The sequence below is a fragment of the Helicoverpa armigera genome, chromosome 19 (assembly GCF_030705265.1).
Source record: "Helicoverpa armigera isolate CAAS_96S chromosome 19, ASM3070526v1, whole genome shotgun sequence".
Classification (NCBI taxonomy): domain Eukaryota; kingdom Metazoa; phylum Arthropoda; class Insecta; order Lepidoptera; family Noctuidae; genus Helicoverpa; species Helicoverpa armigera.
Genome location: NC_087138.1, coordinates 11,137,676 through 11,164,207, shown reverse-complemented (window position 1 = coordinate 11,164,207; position 26,532 = coordinate 11,137,676). Strand labels below are relative to the sequence as shown.

Here is a 26,532-nt window from a genome sequence, read left to right as displayed (position 1 = left end):
TGACACTCCATTCCTCGGCAACGGTCCTGCCGGAGTCGGCCGCGGAGCTACTGGCCTGCGGGGTGGCGAGGTTTCCCGGCAGGCTTAGAGCTCTTCTTTTCTTGGCCTTGCTGGCAGGCGCGCCAGGCCCTCCGCCCACTTTGTGTCCCGCTGGCTTCCCCACAGCCGAACACAAGCAGCAGTTTGGCGCCGCACACTGGGCCGCCTTTGTGGCCGGGCTGACCGCAACGATAACAGAGGTCGCTGCGGTCAATCTCGGCGGTGCATTTTGCCCGGACGTGCCCTCTCCAGGCACCGGAAGCACCGCAAGCCCGGGCTGCAGGAGTTTCACCCTCGCTGCAACCCAGCCAACCAGCAATCTGCCACTATCGGCGATCTTTTCGCCGACGCTACAGGGCACCGAACCCAGACTACGCCGAGTCCGGTAGCGTCAACGCGTATGTCGCCGGCCCGCACCTTGTCCGGCGGACACCTCCGCCACGAGCAACGGCCGCCGCCACCTCCTCAGAGGTCACGGAGTCGTCCAGGCCAGCAATCCGCACTTCTGCGGTTTTCATTGGCCTGAGACCCGGACGTCCTGGGCTGAGGACCTCCCATTTTGGCGGCCAGAGCGTCCGCCTCTCGACGCTGTCGCTCGCAGCACCAGCCACCAAACAGCCGCGCACCCGTGGCAGCCTGCCTGAGGGTGACGGACTGGAGGCCAAGATCTGCCATTTTATCTTGGCCTTGGCCTCGGCAATCACCGACTGGTACGTAACGCCGCGCCCGCAGCTCCGGGCTGGAGCGTTAGCGTAACAGCCTCAGAACGAGGCGCACGTATCGCCGGCGCATTGCGACCGCCGGTCTTTTGGCAGTCCGTCGCGCAGGCTGCGCAACTGCGGCGCGCGCTGCTGCTGGTGCCGCGGCCTTTTGGCGGCTTTGCGGGTTTTCTTGCGGCCCACGACTTTCGCCCAGGTCTCACCCTTTGACCCGGCAGTCGTGGGCTGAACACTCGACGGGGTTCCCTCCACGGGCTTTTCAACACCCTCCGCGGGCTTCCCCTTTGAGGCGCAGGTCTCGGCGGCTCCTCCGTCCTCCGTTTGTCCGCCGCTAATGTCGGCCGGAGGATTCTCCTGCGGAAGGCGCCGAGAGATGGCCTCGATGCGACAGGTTCATCATGCTCCCGCACTGGAGCATGCAGAGCCGAACAATGCGCCTGACCTCATCGTCGGTGTGCGCGCTTGTCGGTCCCGGTGCGGAGTGGGAGTCGCCATGGGCGGAGTGGCGACGGCGGCAGATTGTGGCTGCTGCTCGCCTCAGCGCAGCCACTTGCCGCCGGAGATCCTCCAGATCTCTTCGGAGGCGGCTGTTCTCCTCCTGCAACTTAGTGACCTCGTCTGAGGCCGTTCGGTTGAGGAGGTCTCCAACCGCCTTGATGTCGGCGGCTGCCTCCTGAGGGCGTGGTGAAGTGCCCTTCAGGTTGCCGGACTGCGTGGCAACCTTCAGGACGACATCCACGCCGCCCAACACTTGTTGGCTTAACGCCACCGCCGACATCTCCTGAAGCCGCCAAAGCGGCACGTCGCTCGCGGCGCGTCGGCCATCTCGTCACCATCGACCGCGACCGCCCTCCGCTGCTCTTTGGCGGCGTTGAGCTCTGCTTTCGTGCTTCCTAGGGAAACACAGCTCACGCCGCCAGGGTCCTCGCCCTGACCCCAACATCACTTTCGCTGGCCGCCGGAGTAGCGGAGCGCAGAAACCGCCCCTGCGAATCCCTCGGCGGCCGCAAAGAGGCCCCTCCCTGTTGGTGCCGGTTTCGGCCCCGCCGAGCTGTCGGACCTTTGGGGCCGATAGGTCCTCCTCGCTTGAGGATAGGCTATCGACCCATCTCGGTCTGAGACTTCATCGCGCGGACGCTTCCTCCAAAATCTGGAGGCAGTTCCGCGCGACTCCCCGTCGGACAGGATGACACTGCACGGTCTGCAGCCCCTGGCTCAAGACCGTGCCAAGATTGGTGCTTCCAGTAGCACTATCAGCAGCAGGGCCTGGTCGCTCACCCTGCGCGTCCGTCGGTCGCCACTTTCACACTCACAGGCCGGATACCTGTGAGCGCCGGTTGTCAGCCGTCACATGACATAGAATCGGTGCTTCCAGTAGCCACATCCGCTAAGGGCCTGGTCGCCTACCCCTGCGCGTCCTTCGGTAACCAATTAACACTCGCAGGCCCGGATACCTGCGAGCGCCGTCAGCCGGATCGCAAGACAAGACACACTCTATATCTGGATTTCCATTTACGATATGGGTGGTACACCCATCGCTTCCCAAGGCGATGGCCACTCTTTTGAGGGTATTTAGTCCCCCGAGGCCGCGGATGCCTCCGGTGCAGGATACACCGCCCGCTGCTCGGTATCTACAACTAGGACACTAACCTAAGACTAAACCTAATATTTTTGTTTTTAAATCTACGGCTAACTTAAAACTAACTTAACCTTTTGGCACCGTGGCTCAGCACCTCGCCACGGATGCTCCAATACCGCAGGTTGAGGAGCAACCTGCGGTTTCACTCGGTCACCACGACGAGCACGCCGCGGAGACCCGTAGACCGCGGACTGTGTACACGGCCCGCGATCACCCCACCTTGCTCCTAGTCGTGCACTCTGCTGCTGCAGAGTGCAGATAGGGGAGCCCCTCGGGAGCGACTCCTCCGCCCTGTCGAAATTAGCCACGGACAACAATCTCCCTATCCCACCCCCGCGAAGAGATTATTGTCCGTGCCCAGGTGCACTGGGCCCGGTGACTGCTCTTCCTAGGACGTCCACAGGACCAGCAGTTGCCGAGCACACGGGGAGGTTTTCTGACAGGCACCCCAACCTAACCTTCGGGGAAATCCTCATGGACTTCCTCCGCCTGGGAGAGGCGAGGGGTGTGCCGGACTTTACCGGCTAAACCCCCTGTGTCCCTCTCTGTGGGCGCGGGGCCGCGGGAATCCAAATTCTTCCGCAGCCCCGCACTGGTGCTGGCCCGCCTTGCGGCCCTGCCCGGGCACGGGGTGAGGTTAAACCCCTGCGCAACGCCCTCAGAGGCGCGTCGACACCCGCGCGCGCCTCCGCCTCGGGTCCATGAATAGGGGCGGGGACTTCCCCAAGTCCTTCGCCCTGACCCGTTCATGGGGGCGGAAGAGGGCGTTGTCTGCCTCCCTCCGGCCTTGGAGCGCTCTGCGCCGGGCGGGATCGGCAGTTGAAATCTCCCTCTCCTGTTCCGCAGCTTCCTTCTGCGACATCACGTCCTCGCAGAAGGACACCACTGCGTCCCACGACTCCCTGGCTGCCGACCATCTTCCGTACCACGGCCGGCAGCGACAGATCGCCTCCTACTTCATTTGTGAGGACACGGCGCTGCTCCTCCCAAGCAACACACTGAACGAACGTGTGTTGCGCCGTGTCCTCCTCCCGCCATGGACGCAGTGGTGGCACTGAGCGTCCGGCTCCTTGCCTGGCGACACAGGTATTTGCCGCCAGCCGTGCCCCGACAGCACCTGCGTCACCCTGAACGACAGGAGCCGCCTTCTCCCGAGCCAGTCGTCGAGCACTGGCCGGATCGCCTCGACGGTGGCGAGGCTGGCGGTAGGGCGCAGAAGCCTCTGCCGCCATTCCGCCACCAAGACCTGACGGAGTTTTGCTCGGCGCTGCGCTATCTGCCGCTGCACCGGCCTCGAGTCCCGTGCTCGGCCTTCCGCGCCACCGATACAGCGACGCGAGTACTTTAGCCTTGGTCCCAGGGCGATCCGCCAGGACGCAAGCCGCCCGTAGAAATCGTGCGATACCGCGGACGACTCTGACGGCCATCGCCCTCTGCGGTCTGGCAGAATGGCTAGAGTGTGGCCGCCGTCCATCGCCTCCACAGGCCCCCATAGGCCATGGACCGCACACCCTAACCTAACCTAACCTAACCTAACCCAGTTTGCGTCCGTCCGCGGCCACGAACGCCATTGCTTTGCAACGCTCCGCGCTAAAAATTCAAAAAGTGGTATTTTTCGAGCTACAGTTAAGTGTTTGGTATCAAAGTTGCGTCTCACTGCAGCGCACCCAGTGGTGAAAGTGCCATAAACCGGACTTTGTGCAGTGAGGAGATATTTGTGAAAAACTGAAAATCTGTGGACTTTGAAAACTTTCAAAGTCCGATAACTTTGATCCAGATCGGTGACCTGCACATCTCATCATACCATCTTGTGAGGCGCAGCAAGGAGCATCTCTGAACACCACCTTCGCGAAAATCCACCCACGCATCACGGAGAAATTGTCAAAAAACTAAAAATTCTAACCTCAACTTTGACCACGAGGCCGAAGATCCAGACCTCGCAGCGACATCACCTTTTGACAGAAGACGGACCCCTGTGAGATAAGTACAATAGCGTTTAGACCAGATTTTTATCTCACCTGGTTACAAAGATAATAAATATTGAAAGTTGGAACTTTGACCCGCTGTCCTGAAAATTCTTCAGGCAGTACCCCATATTTTTTCTGCGGATCCTGCTGCGCGCACGCCCGGACAACAAGACTGCAGTTAGTTTATATTTTAAGCAATATTATTTTCAAAAATATAGCAAAATTTTTAATTTTTTCACTTTTTCAAAATTTTTATATGACAAACTTTTCAAAAAATTTAATTTATTAATTTCATTGTAAAGCCCTATAATTATCATAAATTTAACAGTTTTTACTAGATTTTTATGTCCTTTGGTTCTCGAGATATTCAATTTTTTGTTATTTTATTGAATTAATTAAAAACAAACTGTTTTTTAAATATTTTGACCTCTGGATAGGGTTCAGGACCCCTATCTCGTCTTATTTGAACCCAAAGTTGGCACCTTTAACCTCATAAACGGCGGAAATAGATTTTTTCGGCCATTTTGGTTGTAGCGGTTCGTACATAAATGTATTAATATCTCCAGAACTATTGGGCCTATCAAGTCCGGGTTTTCACGGATGCAAACAGCCCAATTACTAGAATATTTTGTATGCGTTTTCAGGAGATTTCAGGACCTGAAATTTTTCAGCCCTGAAACTATTTTCGGCGGATAGAGGAAGTTAGCCAAGCACCACATCGAAACCGCAGGTCTCTGTGATGAACGGTTGCGGAGTTATAGCCAGTTAAAGTTGGCATTTGACAGTTGGGCGGCCATTTTGGAAAACTTTGGGCCTTCATAACTCCGGAACCAAGGGTCGCAGAGAGTAGCGGATTTCACAGTGGTGTTTGGGGAGATAACTTCTACCCGATCCACCTGGTTTCAAGCGTTTTGGCGCTGAAAATTTCGGGCGCCTGAAACCACCTTGCGCGTCGGGCGGGACGAACCAAGCAAAATAAGCCCAACTCGAGTATTCTGCGACCTACGGAAGGCAAGTTATGCCGGTCTGAAGATTGTCTTTGACAGTTCTCAAACTGTCAAACCAATTTTCATAATCCAATAACTCCCGAACCGGAGGTCGCAGAAACCTCGTGTTTCCTTTGGGGGCATCGGCTGGACGTTCCCTATCCGACCTGTGGGTTTTCAGGAGTTTTCAGGACCTGAAAATTTTTCGGCCTGAAACCTACCCCATCGGCTGGGTCTCGGCGAGCCCATCCAGAAAAGTCCAAGCACGGTAGGATTGGACAAACGGTTCCGAGAAAACCACAGTTAACTGGATTCTGGCCGCCATCTTGTTTTGGCAACCAGAATTTTGGACCGGATTTTCTCGGGAACCTTTTGAGCTAGGATAGCCGTGTTTGGGTTCGTTGGAAAGGGCTCGAGGAGACCTACCCGGCGAGGGATAGAGATTGACTCTACGTAGAGTCGAAAAATTTTCGACTCTATATTTCAAAATTTTTTCGACGCATTAGGGTCCCTGAGAGCTTTTGACACCAGAACTGGTTCTGGTACCAAATTTTCAAAATTAAATTGACAGAGCAAGACTCTACAAGTATTGATTAAGATAAAACTTTTGTCTTATTGTTTTAAAAATAGTAAACCTACACCTTGTACGTGGCTACATTTCGCAGACGACGTGCTTGACGCACTAGATTTATTGGACAATCCTCTACCTCCCCGACCTCTGTTCGCTCTGGGTCACAAAATCATGTTGAAGTAGGTAGAGCAATAAACGCGGGAAATAGAACTTTCTAACTTACCTTGTGCGTAGATCCATCGATGAGCGCCTGGTGACCACACAGCCGTGTACGTGATTGCATCTGAAACAAAATAAAATTAATTAGCGAACATACATTGTTTAATATTTTGTGTTTAATTATTGCTCACCTAAATTCTTTATTTTACTTATTTTTATATTTTCTTTAATTGTTATTATACACTTTATATACAGACAGGGGTACTCTATACACTACCCCTTTTTTGACGTTGTACCAAATCAAAACTTTTCATACCAGCAATATGATGGGTATCAGGACACCAGTAAAGAGGGCAACGTCGAACCCGCCAAACAGAAGCCCACCGAAGGCAGGACCTTCGCAACACAGTGTTCGCAGGAGTGTGGGCGAATGGGAGGCAGGGTTCGAGGAGCAGCGAAAATCCGTATCACCAACTAAAATTAACGAGCCGAAACAGGGAGCCAAACCATCCACCTTTACCAGAGGAACGGTAATGACAATACCACTTGACAGCCCACCTGTGGCACATACCAACGTACGAAACCCCAGAACCGCTGAGGCGAAGAGGTGCGTCACGAAGGTGATGCAGCAAATGGCACTCTCTAAAAACATCAAGAGAGAGATTAAAGAAGATGTCACAATTCAGGTGCAGAGGCTCTCTCTCTGGTAAAGGAGGCTGAGGCTGACGGTGGGCGAGCACCCTCGGTAAGGACGCAGGACTCAGTGGCTGTCCCTCCCACCCCCTGCTCAGTGACCATGGAGACTGAAATGCAGTCCCTTAAGAAGGTGATGGAAGAGCACAGCAAGAAGCTCGCCGAAAGCAATGGAATGATGGACAGACTGAAAGAGGCACTACGCTCTAGCCAAGACAGTATTGAGAAGATCTCATATGCTAGCGTAGCGGCAAGTCAGTCTGGAAATCCATTGCCTAGGCAGACTGCTCTACATTCCATAGCCGTCACCACCGAGGATGAGAGCAAGACTGGAGAAGAAGTTATAACTAAAATACGGGAAGCAGTGAATGCAAAAGAAGAATGGATCACGGTGGAAAAGGTTAGAAAACAAAGAATAGAAAAGTTATAATGAGTTTCGGCACAAAAGAGGAAAGGGACAAAGTGAAGGAAAGACTTAAGAAAAATGGAACTGACCTCACCGTGGAGGAAGTGAAGAACAAGGACCCGTTGCTGATCCTTAGGGACGTTCTTTGCTAACACCGATGAGGACGTCCTTAAGGCACTCAGGAACCAGAATCCGAGTATCTTTCACGGCCTCGACGGTGAGGCGGATAGGTTAGAAGTTAAATATAGGAAGAAAGCAAGAAACCCGCACACAGGACACATCGTGCTTAGTACCTCGCCCAGCATCTGGAGACGGGTGACAGAAAGAGGATATGTTTATATCGACCTCCAGCGGATACGGGCCGAAGACCAGAGCCCACTCCTCCAATGTTCGCTCTGTCTTGGATACGGGCATAGCCCGAATCTGCACGGAAACCGTAGAGAAGTGCAGTCACTGCGGCGGACCGCACCTAAGAAATGACTGTCCGGATTGGTTAGCGGGTTCAACACCGATATGCTGCAACTGCACACACGCAAGGCTAGAAAACAGAACACAATGCCTTCAGTTCGGATTGTGCAATTAGGAGGAAATGGGATATAATAGCAAGGACGGCAGTAGCATACCGCTGAGGTTGTCCCAAGAAACACTCCCGTCCAACAATCAGCAAGACCTTACCGTGTGGCCCAAGCAAACTTACAACGCAAGGAACTGGCTACCACCGAACTCTTATTAGAGGCCAGTGAAAGGCAGATCGCATGGGCGCTGATTCAGGAGCCGTACGTGGGGCGAGGCGAAGTATGAAGAGCTACCGTGGTGCGAGAATCTACCAGTGCGAGGATGAAGGAAGTGGGAGGGTTAAGGCAGCAATAGCTGTCTTTGATGATGACCTTGACGTTATCCCCCACCCGAAACTCACCACAAACAACATCGTCGTGGTGGGGATCCGAACCAAAGCCTGGGAAATCGCAGTAGTCTCATACTATTTTGAGCCAGACCAACCGATAGGGCCATACCTGAACCAGATCGCCCAGATCAAAACGGAAGTGGCCAACGGTGGATTGCTGATGGGTGGCGACGCCAACGCAAAGAGTTCCTGGTGGGGCAGTACTGTAGAAGACCCCAGGGGTGAAGATATGTCCGGGACCCTGGAAGAGTTAGAGCTTCAGGTACTGAATACTGGCGACACCCCTACTTTCGATACCATGAGAGGTGGTAGAGCGTTTAAAAGCCATGTAGATGTCACGGCATGCTCGCTCAACCTCTTTGACCTGGTAGACGACTGGCGGGTCGACACAAGTGCAACGTCCTCGGACCACAACACGATATTTTTTAATGTTAAGGTAAAAGGAAAAGGGTATGAACATAAGCAGGACGACAAGAAAATTCAACACAAGGAAAGCGGACTGGGAAAAATTTAAGACAAACTTAGAGAAACTGAAAGAAGAAAATCACTTAAATTTAGAAAGTATAAAGTTAATTAATAGCAAACAAAAATTGGAAGAGACAGTTATAATATATAGAAAAATTATTCAAGAAGCATGTGAACAAGCTATTCCACAAGTTAAAAACAAATGTAAACTTACAATTCCGTGGTGGTCCGAGGAGCTCGCCTTGATGAGAAAGGAGGTAACAAGAAAGAAGAACCGCATCCGCAATGCCGCACCGGTCCGGAGAGCGATGGTCCTTGACTCGTACCTGAAAGCAAAAGAAGAGTATGAGATCGAAGAAAAGAAAGCCCAAGTCGCCAGTTGGAAGGAGTTTTGCCGGAAGCAAGATCGAGAGGGAATGTGGGAAGGTATCTACAGGATCATAGGCAGAACCACCAGGAGACAGGAAGACTTGACCCTATTTAGCGATGGTGCATTCCTAAACCCAAGAGAATCGGCAGCCCTACTTGCAGATACGTTCTATCCAAAGGACACAGAAGAAGAGGACAACGCAGACCACAGGATGATTAGGAAGCGGCCAGTCGAATAAACGGGTGGACTCATGATGAATACCATGATCCACCGTTTACATCACTGGAGCTGAAGACCGCCGTGGCAGGTTTCAATCCGAAGAAAGCACCAGGAGGGATGGATTAACATCAGATATCTGCAGTCGAGCAATCTACCAGGACCCGGACGCGTTCCTTGCCCTATACAACAAATGCCTAGAACTGGCACATTTCCCGGACATCTGGAAAGAGGCAACGGTGGTGGTCCTAAGAAAACCGGGCAAGGACAATTATCAGAGCCCCAAGTCGTATAGACCGATAGGTCTGCTGCCGGTCTTGGGGAAGGTCCTGAGAGGATGATAGTAGCACGGATTAAATGGCAGCTCGTGCCGCGGCTCAGTACTCGTCAGTTTGGCTTTATGCCCCAGAGGAGCACCGAGGACGCCCTCTATACGCTAGTGAAACACGTACAGGACAAGTTGAGGCTGAAAAGCTAATTGTCCTGGTGTCATTGGATATAGAGGGAGCGTTCGATAGCGCCTGGTGGCCTGCCATTAGAGTCAGACTGGCTGAGGAAGGGTGCCCGGTAAATGTCAGGAGGCTACTAGACAGCTATCTCGACAGTAGGAAAGTCAGGGTTCGATATGCCGGGGAGGAATGCACAAGAGAGACGAACAAAGGCTGTGTCCAAGGGTCAATCGGTGGACCAATCCTGTGGAACCTACTTCTGGACCCACTACTACAGGACCTGGAACGGCGTGGGAACTTTGTCCAGGCGTTCGCGGACGACATCGTCCTCGTCGTGGATGGGGACACTGCAGCTGAAGTCTCACGGATCACCAATGCAGCCCTCGCCCATGTTCGGGAGTGGGGAGTCAGGAACAAGCTCAGGTTTGCACCGCACAAGACTTGTGCGATGCTCATAACCAATAAGCTCAAGTACGACACCCCAATCCTGAACATGGCCGGGTCGACATTGGTATGGTGAAGAAGATGAAGCTTTTAGGACTCACCATTGATGAAAAACTCACGTTCAACGAACACACCGCAAACGTTTGCAAGAAGGCAGCCGAAATATATAAGCAGCTTTTCCGCGCCGCAAAAATCAGTTGGGGACTACATCGAGACATAATCCACACCATTTACACAGCAACCATCGAACCTATCATCACGTACGCGGCTGCCGCCTGGGCTCCCGCTACCGCTAAGCAGGGAATACGGAAGCGGCTTGCCTCTGTCCAGAGAGATTCGTCCAGAAGCTCTGTAAATCCTACCGTACTGTCTCTCAATGCCGCACTGGTGCTCTCTGGGATACTTCTCTAGACCTCCGCATACAAGAGGCAGCAGCCCTGTATGCGGCGAGGAGAGGTCGTCCCAGTTTGTGCCGGGCGATAGAGAGATAGAGAGTATGGTGAGGTTTGCAGAAGCCCCTCATCCAGCCACGCAAATGCCCCTGGAGTTCGTGTGCCTTGCTGATCAACAGCAGGTAGACACATACAACGTGCAGACAGTGCGAATTTTCACTGACGCCAGCAAGATTGAGGGGAAGGTCGGAGCCGCATTATCCTTATGGAATAATGAGGGCGAAGTCCAGAACCTCAAACTTAGCCTTGCCGCGTACTGCACGGTCTACCAGGCGGAACTCCTGGCCATTTGCAGGGCAACAGACGTAATCCTCAAACGCACGGAATCGAGTTATGGTTTGTACAGCGACTCAATGGCAGCATTGCAGACGCTGTCAAACCATGGCTCGCTTCATCCCCTGGCGGTCCGCGCGCGAGCAAATTTGTCTCAAGCCTTGGACCAGAGCAAAGCTGTGTCTCTGTTCTGGATCAAAGCCCACGCGGGCCTGCCGGGGAATGAGCGTGCGGACGAGCTGGCGAAGGAGGCAGCATTGTCGTCACGGAGGAAGCCAGACTACGACCAATGTCCGATTTCATACATCAGGCGACAAATCCGTCAGGATTCGCTTGGTGAGTGGAATCGGAGATATGTGTCGGGCGAGACGGCCTCGGTGACGAAGATGTTTCTTCCTGACGCCATCGCCGCCTTCCGTATTGTGAAACAGGTGCGGCCAACAGGCGTTCTCACACAGGTATTAACAGGGCACGGTGGGTTCTCAGAATACTTGAACCGTTTCAAGTGTAAGGAGAGCCCATCGTGCGTCTGCGACCTAACCGCAGAAGAGAGTGTCCCGCATATAATCTTAGAGTGTCCAATTTTCTCACGGGACAGATACAACCTAGAATGCCAACTAGATGTCGTATTGACAAGGGACAACGTGAGAGACGTGATGTCGGGCAGGTCTAGAAATAAATTTTTAGTGTACTGCGAGAATGTAGCCAAAACCGTTATAAAAAGAAACAGTAGTGTATAAAACTATGTTTTATTTATAATATAGATTATAACATAGAAACATAGTAATAAGAAGCAAAAAACTGTAAGTATAGTAGTAATAAGAAAATTAGAAATAGTCATAAGAAAGATAGAATGTGTAACATGGTAGAATATAAGTGAAATAAAACAAATAGTATATAAGAACGTAAAATATTATTATAATAAGTTGTAAAATAAAAAAGGAGTAAGAGAACTCATTTCCCCTACAAAATTTTTAGTAAATATAATGATAGAATAGGAAATAGAATAGGAAAACAAAAGTGGGAGTCCCACCCACAAGAATGAATGAGGAAGGATAGTAGAAAGACACTGTATGAAGCATGAAAGTACGAGAGGAAAATCAGCGAGAACTGGTATGAAAGAGAATTAGCATTTCATAGGCGCCAATAAATGTGGCGGATTTGGTAAAAAAAAAAAAAAAAAAAAAAAAAAAAAAAACCTAACCTAACCTAACCTAACCTAACCTAACCTAACCTAACCTAACCTAACCTAACCTAACCTAACCTAACCTAACCTAACCTAACCTAACCTAACCTAACCTAACCTAACCTAACCTAACCTAACCCTGACCTAACCTAACCCTGAGCTAACCTAACCCTGAGCTAACCTAACCCTGAGCTAACCTAACCCTGAGCTAACCTAACCCTGAGCTAACCTAACCCTGAGCTAACCTAACCCTGAGCTAACCTAACCTGAGCTAACCTAACCCTGAGCTAACCTAACCCTGAGCTAACCTAACCCTGAGCTAACCTAACCCTGAGCTAACCTAACCCTGAGCTAACCTAACCCTGAGCTAACCTAACCCTGAGCTAACCTAACCCTGAGCTAACCTAACCCTGAGCTAACCTAACCCTGAGCTAACCTAACCTGAGCTAACCTAACCCTGAGCTAACCTAACCTGAGCTAACCTAACCCTGAGCTAACCTAACCCTGAGCTAACCTAACCTGAGCTAACCTAACCCTGAGCTAACCTAACCCTGAGCTAACCTAACCCTGAGCTAACCTAACCCTGAGCTAACCTAACCCTGAGCTAACCTAACCCTGAGCTAACCTAACCCTGAGCTAACCTAACCCTGAGCTAACCTAACCCTGAGCTAACCTAACCCTGAGCTAACCTAACCCTGAGCTAACCTAACCCTGAGCTAACCTAACCCTGAGCTAACCTAACCCTGAGCTAACCTAACCCTGAGCTAACCTAACCCTGAGCTAACCTAACCCTGAGCTAACCCAACCCTTTTTTTTTTGTTTTTTTTTTGGGAGGTGGAAATCCTCATGAACTTCCTCCGCCTGGGGAGAGGCGGAGGGGTATGCCGGACTCTTACCGGCTAAAACCCTCTTTGTGTCCTCCTTGCACGTGCGAGCGGGGCCGCGGGAATCCAGATTCTTCCGCAGCCCTACACTAGTGCTGGCGCTCGCACGGGCCTCGTCTCTTGCACGGGGTAGTGAGGTGTTCGCCTACCCCGTGCATCGCCTCAGGGGCACGCGCCGACACACGCGCGTGCCACCGCCTCGGGCCCACTGAGTAGGGGCGGGAACTTAACCAAGTCCCTCGCCCTTGAACCCATTCATGAAAAATTAAGCAAAATTAAAAATTTTGAAAAACCGCCGACGGCAAAAATCTTATTGAAAAATAATAAAATAACTTAAAACCCCCGACTTAACCCAATTATATAGGAATACCCGTCGGGGGCTGCCATTCAACCAGCTAAAGGATTCCTAGTGTCGTGAATCGGTATTTCGATTATTGAAGAATTGTAGATGTTTAACGATGACATAAAATACACTCGATTAATTATTGAATTTTCATATAGAAAAGGCAGCCCCCGACGGTTATTCCTATATAATTGGGTTAAGTCGGGGGTTTTGAGTTATTTTATTATTTTTCAATAAGATTTTTACCGTCGGGGGCTTTTCAAAATTTTTAATTTTGCTTAATTTTATTTCAGACTTTTTAGAGAGCATATACGAATTATAGTCTATATAATATGTTATTGCAATATTATTTTGCACTGATATTGTAGCGCCCGCTAGTGAGTTACTGGCGTAATTTTTATTATTTGGGAACATGCATTAAGCACGTACACATTGCTGATGAAAACAGAATTGTAATCAGAAGTTTTGATTATATTGCAACATTGTTTGGCACTAATATTGTGGCGCCCCCTAGTGAGTTATAGCCATGACACCTATCTAAGAACATGAACTCATCGAACACAAATACGTTATTGAAAACCGCATCAAAATCAGATCATTAGTTTAGAAGATAGGAGGGAACATTACTTTGCACAAACGCACACACAAACACACAAACGCACATCTCTCACCCTAAACGCATATACCTGCTCCGTTCCGTCGTGGGTAAAAATACTATACAAAATTCTTACTTCTGAATGAGCTTCTGAATTATTATTTCATGAGTAAGAATCTTTTAGATTATGCTGATGCATACGCATCATTTTTGGCCTCCGGAAATACGACCATGTGTCTGAATTCTGGAGCCAGCTGAAGTGGCTGCCAATTCGGCAGCGTCGAGATGCTCATATTCTGTCTTTTCTCTTCTCTCTTCTTCACAATCCCAACGCTCCAAATTATCTGAGGGAACGCTTTGATTTCCTTGTACCTAGAGGCAAACCCTGTCGCTCCTCGTCATCTCTCCTACTCCGTGTCCCTCCTCATACTTCGAGCCGTTATGATGGATCCTTCACAGTTCGCGCTGTGAGGCTTTGGAACGCTCTGCCTCACAGTATACGTGGCAGCACATCGTTAGATGTCTTCAAGAGACGAATTAAAGAACATTTCCTGTCAACATGGCCTCATTTGTATGTATGTATTTATTGATTTATTATATTTTATGTTTTATTTATAGGTATATATTTTACGTTATGTAGTTTTATCTTTGTTTTGTTTAATGTTGTGCACTTTTAATTTTCTCTTCCCTATCGCATCTCTCTATCGCTGTAAGGTTTGCTGTTAGAGAACCCAGTTCTGGTTTAAGCTCGCCTTTGTACATGTCTTCTCTGTGTTGTGTGTGTTTTTTAAATGTTTTTGTGTACAATAAAGAATAAATGGGAACTCAGTAAGTAGTGTATTGTTTACCTTTAGTTAGTGCTTACTCAGCAGATGGAGTATACGTGTATGGGCTACGGAAGGCCTGTAGAGACATTAGTGTGGGTCCACACTGCAAGCGCGGTGACTGGAGCCTAGGCGGGCGCGGCGAGCGGTGGCGTCGGGTGGCCACAGTGAAGGCGCGAGCTCTTGTAGCGGTGTGACGTACATCAGGAGTGCAACACCTTGACTTATAGGAAATTGTTCTTTTATTTCACTCCATAACTTTCTTGTTATTCTGCGATTATTGTGGTGTGGATGTTTGCTTTGCCAGATCGTTGGTTTAGATTGAATTGCACTTATGAACGATTCAGTATTCACCGCCATTTTTTAGACAAACGAATATAAATGCACAATGCACATACGCCGAACGACAAGATCGAACTGGTTTGTTACCCCCGCCGTCCGCGCATTGGGTCGCTCGATGACCCGGCCCGTAAGCCCGTAGTGTGGCCAGAACGCGAAGATAGAAGCGTTTGAAACTTACGTTCGCTGTGTCGCTCAGTCCCATCGCACTAGGCTTCCGCCTTAGTCACTTCAATATGGACGCAAAGGCGCGTTTCATACGTTTGATATTTCGCGCCCGTCGTCGCAACCGCGCTAGGCCCGCAGTGTGGACCCACACTTAGAGTAAGCAAACGTAAAGAGTACTGCTGAAACCGGAGGTCGGGATAGCGGTGTTTGCAATACGAGCGAACCCGCAGACAAGCCGGCGGCGGCGGCGCGAGCGAGAGCGCCCGCCCCGCCCGCGCCCCGCCCCGCGGCCCTCGCGCTCCGCCCGCGCCGCCGCCGCCCGACCGCCAGTCTGTCGCGCGCTGTCTGCGAGCCTCCACGTGCGTCCGTCTCGCTGCGTCACTGAACACGAGCGCGAGTCTAGTTACGATCGCGGCAAACGGATTAGCGAATGTTTAGCAGCTGGTGTGGAAGTGAGCAGCGAAGTGAATGATCAGTATCGAGTGAGTGGCGGGCTCGCGGCATGGGCCGGCGCTGATGGCGCGCGCGCGCTGGCTGGCGCTGGCGGCGGCGCTGGCGTGCGAGCGCGGGCGCGGGCGGCGCGTGCCCGGCGCGCGTGCCCGCGGGCTGCGCGTGCGGCGAGGGCGGCGCGCGCCTGGACTGCCGCTCGGCCGCGCTGCGCCGCCTGCCGCCGCTGCATGAGACGCTGCTGTCGCTGTGAGTGCTCCGCCACCTCGCCACCACCAACCAGCTTGTCAACATCATTAAACATCTAGCGTTTGTTTACGATTGAACTTGTATTAAGTCCTTGGCCGCCAGCCGTGTGGGTGACCACCCGGCCCGACGCACACTCACCGAGGTCTACAGAGAGTTGTAAGGTCGCTGACGCTCTCCAAATCTTGCTTCAATTATTTTTCTTTCTAGGAGTTTGATATGGACCAAACTCGGATCCAAGCCAAGTATAAGTTTCACTATAAATAATACTTGCTTAGACTACTTACTGAGACGCTGACTCCATAGCCGCAGGCCACAGGAGTGTCGCGGTGTGCGTGCTATGTTGTGTGTGTGTGTGTCACGCACACACTTGTAATTACATCGTGTGGTGCTCATTGCGTTGATGTCTTTTATTCGAAACAAGTTTTATTAAGTAGCTACTTGATTTCTTTTCTCCTTTTTTGTTGGTCGATATCGTACAATGGTATTATGGATTTTATTAATCTGCTCCTATTCGGAATTCTAGACGTCACCCGTTGCAGAATGCTCTCGATTGTCTCTCGTCTCCATCATCAGGTCTGCTTTGAACGTTTTGTAATGTCAACAGGCTCTTTGTGTAGGCATCTGAGTGTGAAGTTTTCACCTCATGCATGGCTACAACTTTCGCAAGTCGCCCTCGCTTTCTCAGGGTTCTCACGGTCAGCTCGTGGAGCTGACACACGCGGATCCTTTGGGAAGTAATAACGAAACACTCGTTGTGTGGGAGTTGGGATATTTTGTTCAACGTTACGGATTCCAACGAGTCTCACTGTCACTTGGCATTGTCTTCATTATTCAACAGTATCAGTGGAGCGCGTATCAGTCGAGTGAACGACTTACAACTTAACTGATTCATACATTAATCATAATATGATGTACTCCTACATTTTGTCAATAAAGTATCGGGAATAGATGTGTTTATGATTTCAAATTAATTGTTATGTTTTTTTGGTGTTGTTGTAGTGTAGAACCACTGCGATTGAACCTCGAGCCACCTTATTGTTCACTAGGCACGAAGGAACTTCTCGTTCCAGAGTAAAATATACTTAACCTATGCTACTCGGGAATATTGTAGCATTCCAAAAGTGAAAAAAAAATCAAAGCGCTTTAGCAGTTTCCGAGCATTTTTCGGATACAATGCACATTAGAAAGATATTTGTAAATGTCTTTGTACTGTCTGTCAAGAAAGTACCGAGAAAAGATGACTATTACACAAAAGGTAATGTTTTATTTGTACTTAGGTACATGATACTAGCTTCCGTCCGCGTAGAGTTCGTTTATATCGCGTTTCCAAGATAATTCTTCAAAAGTCCGGGATAAAAACTATTCTATGTTTTTTCTCAAGGTCAACTCTATCTCTGTAATAGCTCATATAGAGGCATCTCATTACTCTCCACGGCTGGCAAAATTATGGCACACATCATAAATAATCGCCTAGTTACACTAGCCGAGCGTTTTCTTCCTGAAAGCCAATGTGGTTTCTGTCCAAATAGAGGTACAGTTGACGCCATATTTTCCTTAAAACAGCTTCAAGAAAAAAGTCTAGAACAGCATCGTGATTCGTGACCTCTATTTGTGTTTCGTGGACTTGGAGAAGGCTTTTGACCGCGTCCCAAGATCTGCTCTCTGGGTGGTACTGGAAAAATATGGATGCCCAGCGAAATTTGTCAACCTGATTCGCCAGTTCCATGAAGGTGTGCGTTCGCGCAGCGGAATGTTGTTGAATTTAAAGATTTTAATTATGCAGATAATTAGTGTAAGACGTCCTATAATTGTGTATGGTAAATAAAAATTTGTGTATGCAGCCATTGTGGAGAAATTCACCAAAAACAAATTCCGCTGGGCGAACGTTGGCGAACGTTGTCCTGGCGGAACTTTTTTTAATCCATAGACTTTAGAAGAGAGATGTGTCCGAAAATTAGTGTATTTGTGTATAATTGATTATATATGAATGAAATCAGTGCATGCATAAACTTCGGAGAAATTCAAGTTTCCGCTACGCGAACGTTTGGCCGTTAGCTAGTTTTCATATAAAGCGCTTACATAGAGAGCTGTAGATTTTTACATACGTTGTTTTGAATTTGTTTATATTTGTTTAAAAAACAGATTTAGAAAAAGTCGTAGGGTTTAAAAGATAAAAATATAAACGTAAAATACACTTATTAGGTCTTAGTTCTTAAAGTATGCAGTTTGGGGTCTAGATTTTCACGTTTACACAAACCTTGTAAGTGTCTCCAACATGTTGCCAAGTATCAATGATGTTCCGTTAGTAATTAAAAAGTTATAGGATATTTTACCATGAACAGATCACTGTTTACAAAGCAGTCGAATATCACGACGTTCTAAAGGAATTGCATGGTAAAATGTATGCCAATAATTAGTTTAATCATTCAACTATTCACTTGCAAAATTTCATGTCATTAAATTCAGTAATTAAAGAAAGACAATTATAATACTGACGGAGCATCGAAACCCTACATAATCCGACCAAGTTCGGATAGCTACAAAAAAGCGGCCGTGCCATATGTCTAAGCAACGTTCTTAACTTGGAAGGTTAGTATATTTATTAATATGGTACAGTTGCGTACACAAGCGTTAGGAAAAAATAAAACAATTGCATTTCTTGAATGAAAAATATTTTTTTAATAATAATGCTACTATCTACGACATTTTAGTTAAAATACGTAACGTTAAAGTCAAATAATTTATGTAAGTAATAATAATAAAAATATTTTTGTACACGGATATTTAAATAGAGTAGTACTTGTTAATTGAAGATTTATTTTTATCGTAGATAGTGGCATTATTATTAAAAAAATATTTTTAAATCAAGAAATACAATTGTTTTATTTTTTCCTAACGCTTGTGTACGCAACTATAAAATATTAATAAATACTTACCTACCAAGTTAAGAACGTTGCTTAGACATATGGCACGGCCGCTTTTTTGTAGCTATCCGAACTTGGTCGGATTATGTAGGGTTTCGATGCTCCGTCAGTATTATAATTGTCTTTCTTTAATTACTGAATTTAATGACATGAAATTTTGCAAGTGAATAGTTGAATGATTAAACTAATTATTGGCATACATTTTACCATGCAATTCCTTTAGAATGTCGTGATATTCGACTGCTTTGTAAACAGTGATCTGTTCATGGTAAAATATCCTATAACTTTTTAATTACTAACGGAACATCATTGATACTTGGCAACATGTTGGAGACACTTACAAGGTTTGTGTAAACGTGAAAATCTAGACCCCAAACTGCATACTTTAAGAACTAAGACCTAATAAGTGTATTTTACGTTTATATTTTTATCTTTTAAACCCTACGACTTTTTCTAAATCTGTTTTTTAAACAAATATAAACAAATTCAAAACAACGTATGTAAAAATCTACAGCTCTCTATGTAAGCGCTTTATATGAAAACTAGCTAACGGCCAAACGTTCGCGTAGCGGAAACTTGAATTTCTCCGAAGTTTATGCATGCACTGATTTCATTCATATATAATCAATTATACACAAATACACACTAATTTTCGGACACATCTCTTTTCTTCTAAAGTCTATGGATTAAAAAAAGTTCCGCCAGGACAACGTTCGCCAACGTTCGCCCAGCGGAATTTGTTTTTGGTGAATTTCTCCACAATGGCTGCATACACAAATTTTTATTTACCATACACAATTATAGGACGTCTTACACTAATTATCTGCATAATTAAAATCTTTAAATTCAACAACATTCCGCTGCGCGAACGCACACTCCATGAAGGCATGTTTGCCCGCGTACGTCACGAAGACAGTTTTACAGAACAATTCCCCGTAACAAGTGGGGTCAAACAGGGGTGTGTTATGGCGCCCACACTGTTTGCAATCTACTTCTCCGCAGTAATGAACGATGCCATGCAAAAATGTACGAACAAGATTACTCTTAACGTTCGCATGGACAAAAGCGTATTCAACCTCTCGCGCTTTAGGGCAAAACGCAAAGTAACGACTGTCTCCGTTGCCGAAATACAGTATGCCGACGACGTCTGCCTTATGGCTGACAGCATTGCTGATCTCCAGGACTGTCTCGACCACCTAGACGAGTCCTGCCGCAAATTTGGCTTAGTAATCAGTGCATCAAAGACCCAAATTCTAAAACAGCCCGCAAGAGGAAAATCTGCGGATAACGTGACTGTTTACCTTAGCGGCAAAACTTTGAAGGAGTTAGGAACCTTTCGGTACCTAGGCAGTCTTATACGTAACGACAATCGTCTGGAGTTTGAGATATCAGCACGAATTGCAAAGGCGGCTGCAGCATTTGGTGCACTCAAACACCGTGTTTGGAACTCACACGATCTTAAGTTACAGACTAAGATTGCCGTATACAAAGCTTTAATTCTACCACTGCTTCTTTACGCCTCGGAGACATGGTGTCTTTACAAAGGTGATATTAAACGCCGTGACACTTTCCACATGAAGTATCTCCGAGCAATACTCCGTATACGTTGGCAAGATCGGGTTTCCAATACGGATGCTCTTCGACGGACGGGCTTGGCGGGCATGGAGTGCCTTCTGATGAAAGGTCAGCTACGCCGGTGTGGTCACCTGGTACGCATGGAGTCCTCCAGGTTGCCGAAAACTATTTTCTATTCGGAAATCAGTTTGGGTAAACGACAAGCTGGAGGACAATATTTACGTTACAGGGATGTATTAAAGCGCCACTTAAAATCGACCGGTTTATCCCCGAACTCATGGGAGGACCTAGCCACCCAAAGATCTGAGTGGCGAAAGGCAGTTCATCAAGGACTAGAAAACTTCGAGTCCCATCGTCTTGAAGACCTTGACGGTAAACGCCTGGCCCGTAAAACTCGTCCTAAACCGACGTATAATTACACCTTTAATGCAAACGGAGAGCTCTACTGTGCATCATCTGACCGAATTTTTTAAAAACAAATTCGGGTTCGCAAGACACTACCGGGCCCATGAGCGAAGACAGACTGCCGGGAATTGACAGGGTGTCGCCGTCGACGGACACGTCTGGGAGGACATCATCATCATCACCAAATTTTATGAAAATCAGTTCAGTGGTTTAGACGTGAAAGCGTAACAGACAGAGTTACTTTCGCATTTATAATATCAGTAGGAAAGTAGGGATAGGGAATGCTACAACAGGTTCATAGGTTCATGTATAATTCATATGTAGATGAATGGCATGCCCAGAAGAACCGAATAAAAACTTTGATTGGATTCACAATTTTCTTGAAAAAATATTTTTTTCTAATCATCGGGCCAACTGTCGGCCAGCTACACTACTAGATCGAATAGAGTCGCTTGCAGTGCAGCTACAAATACTGTCAAGTTCAGTGTATACCAAACATATTCATATTCAGTGAACTGAAGAGATGACAATTAGCGATTAATTGTACTGAGGAATATGCAGAGGAGCGCGAGATGCGCGCGCGAGTGCAGCGGGGGGCGGTGGGGGGGAGTGGCGGCGCGAGGTCGCCGTGCACCTGGCGCGCGCCGCCGTGTATTTACAGTATATACATGGCTAGTACGCAAGCGTGTGAAACTAGTCGCGAATAGATTGGAATTCACTTTTTATACAAAGTCTTCCGATGTATACAGCAGCAGTACGCAAATACTCGCATATATTTTGTAGTGGCCAAGGTAACTTGCTTTGTTCCATAATATACAGTGCTAGTCCGCATGCAAACTAATCGTGTAGACACTGGAATAGGCGCGAAAAACTTTATGATTCCAATCTATTCGCGAGCAGTTGCATGCTGCCATTTTGATTAAAACACGACCTAGCATTTAATGTTAATTTAAATATTAATAATGCTCGTAAATTCAATTTCTTTTTGTATATTTTTAAACAAGTTGATTTTTTATGGGAAATATATGTGCAGCCACAAAATTATTTATTGAACACATGATTAAGCTTCTAATTTTACAACATTATTTATACATTGTCATCTAATTTACTAACTGGGCCTCGTTTTTAGTATATTGCCATTTATAACCTTCAATTAAAAAACATTGTATTAAAAATTAAAGTTAGTGACGAAAACGAATCGCTGCAAAACCGACTACACGTAGTCTTGTCTGCCCTACCCCTAGAGTGCAATTCAAAACCGCGTAGGCGTGGAGGGGCGAGGCGGCCTGCGAGCTGAGCCGCAGGTAGTTTTAACGCTCGCCGCCGCGGCTGAGGCTGGCCGGCAGGGCCGGCCAGCAAGCCGAAACTGCGGTGGTGAGCGTGAAAACCATCTGCGACGATAAGCTCGCATGGGACCGCCGGAGCCCCGCAGCACCGGAGCCGTGACAGAAGCGATGCTTGCTGCATGTTGCTTGCTTTTATTTTAAACGTACTGAGTTAAAAAATTAGAATCTAATTAAATATATTTTATGGTGTCATTTAATAGTATTTTAGAAGTTTACTGTTAGAATGCATGCTAAAAATTTAGATGCTAAAAAATAACCATCATGCTGAGTTGTATTTAGAGTGGTTTACTTAGAAGATACTAGTGGCTAAGATAGTATTATTTAGATGCTCGTTAATTGTGGCTGACTTAGTAATTTAGAAGGCAACATACATTTTTGGGGGCGAATATTAAAAAGAAGCCTGTTTAATTAGCACCCATTTTTAATAAACAAACTCAGATTCAAAAGCCTTTTTTATTTAATGCTTTACCTAATATTAATTTTGTATAGTTAAATTTGACCGTGTATAAATTGGAATGATGCATGTGCACGTCTAAGCTACGAATTATACTCGAGCAGTACGCAAAATTCGTGTATACTTTGAAATCACAAATTAAAAAACGGCATTACAAAATATCAGCGAGCAGTTTCCTATGGATGCGTTTTGGCTATGTACAGTCTGTAAATACGCCGCGCCGCCAGTCGCCGCGTGCTCGCGCGCCGCACGACGCCGCATGCCCTCACCACTGGCGCCACCGTAAACACTAATTACCCCGATCAACCCACAATAAATGCTGTGCGCGAAGTGCCGGATGCCATTTTAGGAACCTTCACAAAGAAGCCCGGAGCCTGGAAGTTGGTGATTGATACGCCCGTGCGTCGGAGATTGCGTTAATGTCGCTCCTGCACCTGATCTCTCTCGGGTCGTGTGGAATTACCGTCCCATCGGGTTATGGGAGAGAACGAATACTAAGTGCACCTGTGTCAGTGCAAATGCTTGTGCACTGTAATATGTCCTGCGCAGTTGCTAATCCCCTTATATGAGGGCAGCCGCCATGGCCAATAATCGACTAGGAGGACATCATCTCATCAAAATGAGTTCCGCGTTTCGGAAAGTGCTATTAGCCGTAGGTCCCGATTGTCGTTTGAACATCTTTGGCACTATTTACGGGTAGTCAGAAGCCAGATATTCTGAAAACCAGTGTTGATACGCAGTCGCTCCTTGTAGAAGACCGATACTCAGTTTCATCAGGTTCGACTGGAAGCCGACTCCAACATAGTTGGGAAAAGGCTTGGCAGATGATGACGCTAAAGGCACTGCTGAGCCGATTTGAACAAATTCTCACTATTGGGAAGCTAAAGTATCCCCGAGTGGCATGGGGACTGTTTTTACAGTTGTTCATGAAAACTATGAGTTTCTGAAGCTTCCCTAACAACTTGTATTTAGTTATGTCTTTCATCGTCATTATCTCAGCCATAGGACGTCCACTGCTGAACATAGGCCTCCCCCTTAGATCTCCACAGATACCTGTTGGAGGCGACCTGCATCCAACGTCGTCCGGCGACCTTTATGTCTTTAGTATCTTATAAAGTATGTACTCAGTACTGTTCTATGAGCTGGCCCACAGTTCCCGGCTTCCAGTGCCCGCTTCGTGGCGGCGCCCCGGTCGTGTTTCCAGAATATCTTTATGAAACAAACATTGCGACCAACTGCGCCTACTTTTTTGCGCGGGAAATCATCTTACGACCCCTCCTGCTGTTAGTGTACCGAGAGATAGTGTCAGACCTGTGTGACATCCGACAGCCCCGCAGCTCACCGGCCACAGGATACCCGCGCGACTTCCACTGCCCTCATTATAACAACTAACTGCGTTGCTATGGTGTCGCGGCAGTTTTGACTTCTCATAAGTAGGTTTGGTAGAAATATTTAGGTATATACCTATTTATAAAATTTGTAGAAATAACATTTTATTAAGGCTTATGTTTAACTGATCACCAGAAATAGTAACAAATAGCAGACAAAAATAGTAAATGATCACCAAAATGAAACTCGCATTTTAATGTAAAATGATAACCAAAGTTTTAACACTTTGCTATCCCATTTAAGTGAAATTACTCCAAAATAAATCATGCGCAAGCCAAAAATAGTAAATGATCACCAAAATTAAACCACCATTTTAAAGTAAAATGATAACCAAAGTTTTTACATTCTGCTATCCTATTTAAGCAAAATGAGTCCAAATAAATCATTGTTATCCCAAAAGTAGTAAATGATCACCAAAAGTAGTGAATGATCATCAAAATTATACCAGCGTTTTAATATAAAATGATAATCAAAGTTTTTACATCTTGCTTTCCTGTTTAAGTAAACTGACTCCAAAAAAATAAGTTCGGCCTGATACAATAAATGTAATTACATTATGGGGACCCTTTTCCTGCACTAGGGTGGAAAATTGTCTATTGCATGCCTCTAAACAGTGCGATAAGAGTGTGTTTTCGAGGGAGTGTATTGAGAAACACATTCTTCTTCTTCTTTCTCCTGCCCTGTTCCCAATTTTACTTGGGGTCGGCGCAATATGTCATTTTCTTCCATTTTCCCCTGTCACTCGTCATACTGACACTCACGCATGCATTGCAAGCCGGACACATAACTTAATATGGCATCATAATACTTTATTTGATAATAAGCCTACATTTTATGGCAATCACAGTGACTTATTTAGGCAAAAATAATACATTAATTTGGTCGTCAAGAGTTGGTGATCATTTACTAAAGGATGATGGGTAAAATTGGCCGGTATATCCAATGAAAACCATTCGCATATCAAATGATAGCTTATACCCTAAGCTTCATTTTTTGTTACGGGCAAAACCTTGTAAACCACCGGAGAACGAAGATATAACACCTGATAGCATAGGGCAGCCCATGGACTTGAACCACTTCATTGTATATGGGAGGGATGTTCAAGTGATTATTATTGTCAATAATTATCAGAACGAGTCACAGAAGGTGTCTGTGTCCATATTTTCCAAGTTTCTTGAAAAAAAAAGATTATTTAGCAGGTAGTATTTACAGCGTATGGTGTACGTATTCCGCCGTTCTGGTGAGTCTAACCGGCATAACCAATGAAAACCATTTGCATATCAAATGACAGCTTATACCCTAAGCTTCATTTTTTGTTACGGACAAAACCTTGTAAACCACCGGAGAACGAAGATATGACACTTGATAGCATAGGGCAGCCCATGGACTTGAACCACTTCATTGCATATGGGGGGGATGTTTAAGTGCATTATTATTGTCAATAATTGTCAGAACGAGTCACAGAAGGTGTCTGTGTCCATATTTTCCAAGTTTATTGAAAAAAAAAAGATTATTTAGCAGGTAGTATTTACAACGTATGGTGTACGTATTCCGCAATTCCGGTGAGTCTAACCGGTATATCCAATAAAATCCATTTGCACATCAAATGATAGCTTATGTTATAAACTTCATTTTTTGTTATGGGCAAAATATTGTAAACCACCGGAGAACGAAGATATGGCACTTGATAGCATAGGACAGCCCATGGACTTGAACCACTTCATTTTGTATGGGAAGGCTGTTAACTGCATTATATTATTGTCAATATCAGTCAGGACCTGTCACAGAAGGTGTAGGTATGTGTCCATATTAAAAATAAATAAAAAATAAATAACAGTTAGTATGCACAACGTAAAGTGTAACTATTCCGCTGTTCTAGTGAGTTTAACCGGCATAGCCAATAATATCCATTTGCACATCATAAATAATAGCTTATACCCTAAACTTCAATTTTTGTTATGGGTGGAACATTGTTAACCACTGGGGAAAAAAGATATCAGTCCTGTAAGTCTACGACTGCCTATAGAATTAAACTACTTTGGCACGTATGGTATATAAAGAAAACCTATCTTCTTATTATATTCAAAGATAAAGTGATTGAAGAGAAGGTTTGTATGTGTAATAACATCCGTTAAATAGTGAGGAAATACTGTTTTCCCCTGCGAAGCTGGGGTGGGTCGCTACTTTTCTAATAATTCGACAACCCAGGGCCGACTATCCTGGTGCCGCAGAACGAGGAAATGCTATCTCCAATAATGGAAATAATATACGGTGGTAGAAGTAAAAGTTTTTATGTTTCGTTTTGCTATTAAAACAATTATGCCTAGTTAAGACCGATTTTAATTGATAGTCTATCCTAGGCTTATTTAAATAAGTGATAAGTTGACGAAAATACATCATACAATGAATTTTTCTACTATGGATTTTATTTTAACAAAAAAAAATGGTGCAAAAGGTATAACTCTTTTGTGCCCGACTGTACTTATTTCCGGTAGATTCATGACATGAACTGTTTTATTCCAGTAACTGTAGGGTATACGCAATAACCTAATGTACATTAGAACTTTATTGGTTATCAGGCCAGGGTTCATACAAAATTGCCCATCATCCTTTGGTGGTCGAATACAATTTAAAGTGAAGTCGTGACTAAAA

The 26,532-nt window shown here is 46.6% G+C and overlaps 2 protein-coding genes across 2 annotated transcripts in view; both read left to right on the top strand.

Moving 5' to 3' along the window:
• Positions 1-15,261: 15,261 nt before the first annotated feature.
• The window catches only part of LOC110375110 (lutropin-choriogonadotropic hormone receptor), a gene marked incomplete at its 5' end in the record, with an annotated part of 34,265 nt that continues 22,994 nt past the window's right edge, over positions 15,262-26,532 (top strand). The window contains 2 exon segments of the mRNA XM_049841625.2: positions 15,262-15,649; positions 15,652-15,787. Of these exon segments, the coding sequence (XP_049697582.2) occupies positions 15,262-15,649; positions 15,652-15,787 (524 nt within the window).
• On the top strand, positions 15,798-21,289 carry LOC135118231 (uncharacterized). Its single transcript, XM_064039544.1, has 2 exons — positions 15,798-17,517; positions 19,597-21,289. The coding sequence occupies exon 2, from the start codon at positions 19,599-19,601 to the stop codon at positions 20,757-20,759; it is 1,161 nt and encodes a 386-aa protein (XP_063895614.1). The 5' UTR covers positions 15,798-17,517; positions 19,597-19,598; the 3' UTR covers positions 20,760-21,289.

Coding starts and splice junctions, on each gene's coding strand:
- LOC135118231 (XM_064039544.1), top strand. CDS start 19,599: ATGTTTGCCCGCGTACGTCACGAAGACAGTTTTACAGAACAATTCCCC.